The sequence below is a fragment of the Peromyscus leucopus genome, unplaced genomic scaffold, assembly GCF_004664715.2.
Source record: "Peromyscus leucopus breed LL Stock unplaced genomic scaffold, UCI_PerLeu_2.1 scaffold_1168, whole genome shotgun sequence".
Taxonomy (NCBI): Eukaryota; Metazoa; Chordata; class Mammalia; order Rodentia; family Cricetidae; genus Peromyscus; species Peromyscus leucopus.
Genome location: NW_023504301.1, coordinates 15,982 through 25,000, shown reverse-complemented (window position 1 = coordinate 25,000; position 9,019 = coordinate 15,982). Strand labels below are relative to the sequence as shown.

The 9,019-nt window shown below is 40.7% G+C and overlaps 1 gene segment (V, D, J or C); it reads left to right on the top strand.

Annotated features, from left to right (window-relative positions):
• Positions 1–7,055: 7,055 nt before the first annotated feature.
• Positions 7,056–7,605, top strand: LOC114686634. The segment is given in 2 exon segments: positions 7,056–7,145; positions 7,229–7,605. Coding segments are annotated over 2 exon segments (423 nt in total).
• The last annotated feature ends 1,414 nt before the right edge of the window (positions 7,606–9,019 follow it).

The following is a 9,019-nucleotide window of genomic DNA, read 5'->3' as shown; positions in this document are numbered from 1 at the left end:
TGAAATATTCTGTAGATGAAGGACTCACCATGTCCTGCTCCATCATCACACACCACTTCTTGGAGATGGACAGATGGCTCCCCTGCTGAGCATCGAGCTCTAGCTCTCAGTGCCCAGGTCTCTGTGAGCCATATTGTCCTTCTTCATGATGATTACCTTCCGGCCACTGAATCTTGTTTCAGGAATGTCTTGCCCTTGGTGGACCTCTATCAAGAGTCTGCCACATTAACTTACACTTACAGCAAAGGACAAAATAATTTCTTGTTTTCCACCCATTACTTTATTATCACTTGAAAACAGACATTTTCATTGAACAAAGATTGGTGTGAGGACAGCGTTAGCTCATAAAATGAATAATTAGAATGTACTTTATTTCATGCATGATTCTTGTGGACAGTGAGGAAAACCATTCACCTAACTGCACATGTCCTTTATTGAGTAACTCATTGCTTGGCATGAAAAGACAGAAGTGTCCTCATATACAGTAGAAGACTGGACTTGTATGACCTGCTCTACTCTATGTGTGCTGCAGAGAGATTTGAATGAGTCACATTGGTAGTTAAGCCACATTGCATTTAATAGTTTGTGGGATCAGGGAAGATACCTCAACAACAGACAACACCCTTACCCTACAGACATGTGCTCATTTTGTAATTTGTAGATATTTACATTAAAAATAGATGTAAGATGAGAACAAGTACCATTTACACAAAACACAAATATTACACAAATAAATGTAATTTCTGTGGTGATAACAGGCAAAATCCTCAAACATGGTGAAATATACAAATAGCATGTCAAAGAGTTCATGTGTGTGCAGTAAGGGAAATGGTTAGCAGAATAAAGAAACAGAACATGGCGAGATAAATCTCTTTATGCCCTGTTTTATCTCTTTACCCCCTATTGCACTCCTTTCTCCATCTACCACTCCTGCTGACCCTGCTCATCCACTCCTGCTGACCCTGCTCATCCACTCCTGCTGACCCTTCTCATCCACTCCTGCTGACCCTGCTCATCCACTCCTGCTGACCCTTCTCATCCACTCCTGCTGACCCTTCTCATCCACTCCTGCTGACCCTTCTCACCCACTCCTGCTGACCCTGCTCATCCACTCCTGCTGACCCTGCTCATCCACTCCTGGTGACCCTTTCTCTCTCTCAACCATTGCCCTTCCTATTCTTTTGCCTTTCTCATATGCAAATAGCCACATCCTCTGAATGTTCATGGCTGTGATGGCCTTGTCACATCCAAAGACATTTTTCATGGCACTTCTCTCCATATTCTAGCTCTTATGATTTTTCCACCTCATCCTCCATAATGGTCCTTAATCCTTGGAGTAGATGCTATCCATGATTCCTTTAATGCTTTGCACTCCAGAGTTTTCTATCCATAATACTTTGGCTCTGTTGCTAGTCCCTGCATTTGCTATCACTCTCTAGAATGAGAAAGAAGCTCTTTTGACCTAAACAGTGAGCAGAACTATGATTACAAACATAAAGACTTAAACAGGAGTTTGCATACTTGTCCATTTAGCAGAATCTCAGCAGTACATTCTAACCCAGGGCCTATTACCTTCAACTATATGCTTTGGATTATGTGAAGAGTGCCAGGCATGCAATGAACTAGTGGTTGCTCTCCACAAACTGATTTGGGATAATCAACCAGTTTTTTCAAAAACGTGTATGTGAGCCATGAGACAGGAGATAATACAGGCACATTACTGTTCTTTCATTGAAAATAAAACTTTTATGCAATGTATTCTGATCATAGTTCTCTTCTCATCTCCTCTCAGATGTTCTCAACACTCTATCCTTCTATAATTTGCCCCATTGCAGAAGATAACACTAACATGATCCATTGAATATGAGGAAGTCATGCTGGTCTCTAATTAGAAGTTTCACCCACCCAGGCTGACTAGAATTCATAACTGGAAGGGATCCAGAAAACCTCTACCTTCTCTGTCTCAATCTGGGTCAGATCTTGATGTAAGAAATACACTGCCTCATGAATACAAAAATGAGAACTGGGATCTGCACACACCTGAGAGCACCAAAAGAGCAGCCTCTGTCCACAGCCCCTGAGCACACAGATTCTCAACATGCACTGGAGCTGGGCCATCCGCTGCATTTTGGCAGCAGCTGCAGGTAAATGGATCTCTATTCCCAGGACAGGGAAAGGGAGAGAGAGAGAGAGAGAGAGAGAGAGAGAGAGAGAGAGAGAGAGAGAGAGAGAGAGACAGAGAGAGACAGAGAGAGACAGAGAGAGACACACACACAGAGACAGAGAGAGAGAGGGAGAGAGAGAGAGAGACTAAAGTGACAATGGCATCCCCTGTACAGCTGTCCACTCTCAGGTTTAGCTGTGACAGTCTGGGGTTGAACTGAGAACTCCTAGAGCTTCAGCACAGGTGTCCTGCAAGGAGTTTGACTCAGATAACGTCCTCAGATTCTCTGTGAATTGGCTGAGGCAGGAGCATGGACATGGTCTTGAATGGATTGGAAACACACTCCCAAGCACTGGAAGAACACACTATGGACAGAAGATTCAGGCAGAGCCACCCTGGACACAGACACCTTCTCTGACACAGACTCCTTGGAGCACAGCACCTGTCACCTGAGGACTCTGCCATCTATTGCTGTGCAAGGCACAGTGTCAACACACATCTGAGGTGTGTCAGAAAGGAGCAAATGTGTCTGGAGGAGCAAGAAGCCGCCTTGGGCCCGAGAGGGCAGGGAAGAGCAACCCGAAGCCTTGCTCAAAACTTGTGGTTAAGGACTGAGGTAAGGAACACCAGGACTAACAATTACTCTCTTTGCATAAGGAGTTTTCCTAGTCACCTTGCATGCAAGAGTCAGAGAGCAGAAGTTTTACATTAATGAACTTGTTCCACATATTCCTGTGCTGATGGTAATGTGAGTCCAGGTTTTCAACATAATTGGGTCAATTTCCTGGGTTGAAATGTTTGATCATATATTACATCAGTGTCTAATTTCTAGGAGATGACCAACTTTGCTGCTGAATTACTATTAACAAAATTTCCTCAATAGCCCAGTTTGTCTTCATGATATTTGAGGGGTGGGTTCAAAGACAACCATTTATCCTGATTTCACATTCATTTTAATCCCTAGTCCTTATACTCTGACCTATAAGCCTGTCACAGAACACTGACTCACAGTGACACAAAGCATCTCCTTCACTCTTTTGGACACAGGAGTGTCACAGTCATCCTGAGTGCATTACTTAAAACGTATTTAGTGATTTCAGATGCTGATTCATGAAATTTTTCAAGATGAATGAACTTCAGAGCTTGTTTGTAACTTCTGCAGGAGGACATTCTAGTGATCTCCAGAGACATCTCCAAACTTATTTTTTCCCTGCACCTGAGATAGGTGACCACTGAGGAAACCATGATATATTAATCTGTGAGTGAATCAGAGTGAGAAGATAAGAACTATGTTCCAGATACAATCCTCTTTTTAAAGGGACTCAGGAATAGTGCAAGTTGTGCTCAGGCTTTTAAGTGCTGTGCAGAGGATCAAACATAGCACAGTGACAGAAAGAATTGTTGGGCATTTACGATCAATAAAAATAGGCCCAGGCAGTGTAGAAGGGTAACATAATCCAGAGTAAAGAATGAGTGCGAATATTAGAAATCAATGTGTGCATATATTTTACAGAAACTCTTGCCCAAATTCACACACATTGCACCAGCTCAGTCCATATTGTGATCCTCACAATAGTTTAACTTAGGAGAAAAAGCTCATGTCAACTTTTTATGATGCCATTGAGTCTAGACTTTGGTGAATAAATTCAGTGTTGAGAGGAAAATGTCTTTGTAAATCCACACAGATTGATCAGGCAAAACTCCTGCACATTGCCACCCTTGATAGTCACTATCAGCCCACCATGCTGGAGTATGGAGAACACCATTATATACATTACCCTGGAGAAAGAGGTGCTGAAAGCCAAGGGAAGCACCTCCAGCACCCTGAAACATGGATAACTGTTCCTCTACAAGGAAGAAAGTACATTATTCTGTGGGTGTTTCACAGTGTTCTGGCAGTCCACAGGACCTCTTATCAATTCTGACCAGTGATAGAAGAGAAGACATGCATCAGACTGATCCCAGCCCCTTCTATCCTGATTCATGACCTGATATTAGAGCAAAATATACATGAATAAACTGAATTTATGTGGTGCATATATTTGTATATTCTAGCAACACTTCAGACACTTAAACACAAATGCACACATATCCCTACATAATGCTATTGACTTTTCTCATTCCTGAAAGCATATTCAAAATCCATCCTTCTTCCATGAAAATGGTCAGCTTCTGCAAAGCTTTACATACACATGCCCTATCCAAGAATAAGAGGATAACTGGAAAGGTAGACAAGGAGAGATAAAGCGGTTGCAACACACATATCCACCACACAGGAGAATCTTTGTCAAGAGATCTCCCCTCTCCCTTCATTCCTTTAATTGCATGCAAATGCAGTGTGGGAAACAGATTGAGTCTCAACATATATTTGCTTGACTTCTATTTTCTAAAATGTGAATATATTTTTCTGGACTTGTTAAGCTTTCTGTTCCACAGTGGTTCATCCTCTTTCTGTTCACTCCTTCATCTTCATGTCTCAGGAATTCCTACATATATATATGAGGCACTGCATCCCACTTTAAGACTCAATGTCTTAAATGACATCATGTGCTCAGTCCCAGGTACAGTCTGATGAAGGTAGTCAACACTTTGATCTCTTCTGTTGTCACCTCACTACAAGTGGGAACTGCTGGAGCTGGATCCAGCTGTCCCCAGGGAGGAGCCAGCCATTGAGAAGGGCATTGATGATAGTATAGAAACAACTTAAAATGAATCTCTGAAACATCCAGTCAGCAACTCCAGATAAACAAGAGCCGTTTCTCCCTGCAGCTGAGCTTTGTGAGCACTGATGTTGAAGGGTTGTGTTACAGCTCCAGGGAGACAGTGCAACTTCATTTGTAAGCAATGACAGACCAACCTGCAGGGGAGCTCATGACCAGTAGGGGGCACAATGGAGCTAAGAATCCCCAGTACAGAGATGGAATGTGTGCAGAGAGGACTCTGTAAACTCCGTGGTTTCCTTTCTTGGGTCTACTAGCTGACCTGCATTTGCTATGATTGATATGTGATGATTCCATGCTCAAACACAGTAAAGATTCTTTGTTAAACACTTCACAGGTTTATACTTTCTTGTTTATATTATTCAGTTTTCATTTACTTTTTACATTTTTTGTGGAAAAATTTCATACAGTGTTTTCTGATCACTGATTCCCCTCCCCCTACTCCTCCTAGATCTTCCCATGTCCTCCCCTACCCAACTCCACACCCTGTCTTTCTCTTTGTAGGAAAGAAAAAATCAAATACAAAAAAAGAAATTAAAAAAGGGAATAAAATTAAACAAAATTAAAACAATAAATACTCACACACAAGCATACCCAAAATCCTAAAAAGGACAACTCTGACCATGCTATACAGGTAAAAGAAAGTGAAACAAAAAAATGCACAATATTGTGATATGAGAGAAAATATCTATAAAATACCATTGAGTTCATTTTGTTGTGTGAGAGCCTGGGAAGTAGCTGAGCAGGTAAAAGTGTCTAGTGCCAAGATTAGCCATGTCAGTTTGATTGCTTGGATCCATGTAATAGGACACAAGAATTGAATTCCATAAGTTGTCCTCTGAGGGTCACACATACACCTTGGTACATATGTGCCCTGTTCTCACCACTAAAGAGAGTATAACAATTTTTAAAACTATTAAATGTATGGAGAGAAACTCCGGAGTTCCCACAACAAACTGTGGATCTTTTGGAATTTGATGATGGATGAGGAAAATATAACCAATTGTGTCTGGAAGGTTTCTGGAGGATTCCTATGTTCCTGTGAATGACCCATCTATGTGTATATAGGTAGCATTAAATGGACTCAATGTGTTATTAGTTAATGAAACAAGTGATCATGAATTTGGGCAAGAGACTTATTGGAAGTTCCCAAGGGGGAACCAGTGGGGCATAGTGGGTTTACATATGATCATAATGTATTTTATACGTGGATTATAATTTCAAAAAATATTAATTTTGAAAGGTAAAAAATAACAATTTTACATATGTTTAGAGTTTTCAGACTTGTGTATTTTGTACACTGTGTATATTTCCCCCATAATCTCTACCCTTATTTTCACTTACTCTTCCTTTACCTTATTTTACTAAACAATTTCACAAATACATCGTTATATATTAGCAGTTTTAGTTGTATGCAAGTATGGAATATCTAAAAAGTACTAATGAGAGTCTCATTTAATGTCTGTATTTCTGGATTTCTCTTAATGAATACCTTTATCTCTAGTTGCATCCAAGAGCAACTGATATAAGTTCCATATTCCTTGCAGATGAAAACCTTCCATTGTGCTGTTTACATAAACCTGTCTTCATGGTGAAATCCTCTGCTGATGACACATAGTTTGTTTCCAGAACTCAGTTATTGTGATGTTGCTATCATCATTGCTGTTCATCTGTTTCTGAAGCATGTTTACTTTTTGTCATTTGAGTGAGTTTCTCAGTACATAATCTGTTGTCAAGGCAAATATTAATTGCATATATCTGAAAGGAGTCTGTAAATTTCAAACTTTGCAGATTTTAAATTTCTCTACACTGTCATCATCATCATCATCATCATCATCATCATCATCATTACAACCACCTTCTCTAAATAAATCTGATAACCAGGTTACAAAGTGAAGCAATTGTCTCAGGCCTGAAATCTACTGAGAGCTCAGGTCCTGATGATACAACCTCAGCATCTGCACAGAACTCATGGAAAGATCGTGGTATGCATTTCCTGAGAGAGGATTCAGACTTGGTCTTCTGCATCTTGCTGCCTAACCCAGGAGTCCTCTACTTCCTTCTGAAGCAGGACTTGGTACTTATATAAGAAGTACCCTACTCACGAATATGCAAATTACTTGAGTCTGTGGTGGTAAATACTGGAATGCCTACAACCCATAACAGCATATGATCAGTGTCCTCTCTATAGTCACTAAGCACACAGGACCTCACCATGGATTGGAGCTGGATCATTGTCTTCCTTGTGTCATTAACTACAGGTAAGGGGCTTTCAAGTTCCAAACCTGAAGAAGGAACAGGGACTTTGGTGACAATGATATCCACTCTGCCTTTCTCTCCACAGGTGTCCACTCCCAGGTCCAGCTGCAGCAGTCTGGTCCCGAGTTGGGGAAACCTGGTTCCACAGTGAAGTTGTCCTGCAAGGCTTCTGGCTACTCTTTCACTAGCTATGATATCAACTGGTTGAAGCAGAGGCCTGGACAGGGCCTGGAGTATATTGGATGGATTGTTCCTGGAAATGGTAATACTGGCTGTGCTGAGAAGTTCCAGGGCAAGGCCACACTGACTATAGACATATCCTCCAGCACAGCCTACATGGAGCTCAACAGCCTGACATCTGATGACTCTGCGGTCTATTACTGTGCAAGACACACAGTGCTGCAACCACATCCTGAGTGTGGTCAGAAGCCCTGCAGGAACAGGAAGTTGCCCTGGGACTGAGATGACAAAGATTAGCCTCGAGACTTGTTCAAAAATAATCATTCTGAGTGTCTCTTTGTCTGTCATTTTACAGTCTTATAGGGTTTTGGTCAACTTTTCAAAAGGGAAAATACTAGGAATAAAGTGATGTAGATTCATGATTCCCCTCAGAGTACACCAAACCTTGACCAGCTGTTTACTTGTGACTACCTCCATTAACATGATTCCTTTTTAATAAAGTAAAAAACGATCAACTTTGGCAATACATGATGCTATTAATATCTCTTAAATCTAAGGAACTGGAACTGTTGCTAGAGTGGCTGGCAATAAGCTATAATATGAGTCAGGCCAGTAAAAGACAAATCAACAGCATGGGCACAAACAAAGCCCCTTTTATAGTCCAATTTGGTTTCCCTAAAACAAGCAAAGTCAGTTTGTTGGAAGAGGTCCCCATAGATGTTAGGGTTAGTGCATTAACCTTTTCTATGAAATCCAATTTTATATCTTCATTTATTGATACATTTGATCATGAATTGCTTTTGGAAGTAGTAAATATAGCTCTGGGGAAAGAGTAGTGGGATTCCAAGCTGGGAATGTAGAGACCTGGTCCTGTCATCGGCAGCCCTGGTTTTTCATTCCCCTGCTTCCTGAAACTGGCTTCTCTTTGTCACCACCATTCACATAGACTGGACCAGTAAAAATGCATCTTATATTTGCAGGTGTTTTAGAGGGAGGTTTACTATACTGAGGATTACTAGCAACTTTTAGTTTATGTTATTTTTGTAAATGGTCCATTCCCTGTACATCTGAAACACATTTAAGGCTATAATAACACATGCAGAATTTGAGCCTTATGCTCCTCTGTGCCATCATTTTGGGATGCTTTTATCAAATAAGCAATGGTATGAGAGTTATTAGCAACCATACAATGAAGCTTTTTCCAGTTAAAATTTGCATTTTGATAAACAGATGAAAGAGACAAGGTAGAAGCAGCTTCTTTACTATCTGCCTGCTGCTCTCTAGTTTGGTGTATATGAGGGACAAAGTCATAAATGGCTCTGTAGATTTCTGTGTATAGGGGGAAATATGCCTGTGGGAATATTATTATCAGGAGATTTATTTGAACCTATTATACCAGAATGGCTGCTTTGGCTGTGAACAACTTGAGATCCTGCAAGCAATTGGGCCACTGATTGGAAGATTCCTTTTCTGATAATTAGAGATAAATCATGTTTTTAGCAGTCTCTGCCTTTGGTTATGAACAGCAGCAGTGGACAGGCAATCCTTCATTCATTACTGAAGTCACAGACAAAACTGAGGAGTGCTGAGAATTGTTTTCATATGAGCTTGTCAGGTTAAGGATATTATTTCATACATATTTGTGAAAATGTCTATTATTATTGTGGGGAAATGACTCTCAACCCATTTTCTATTT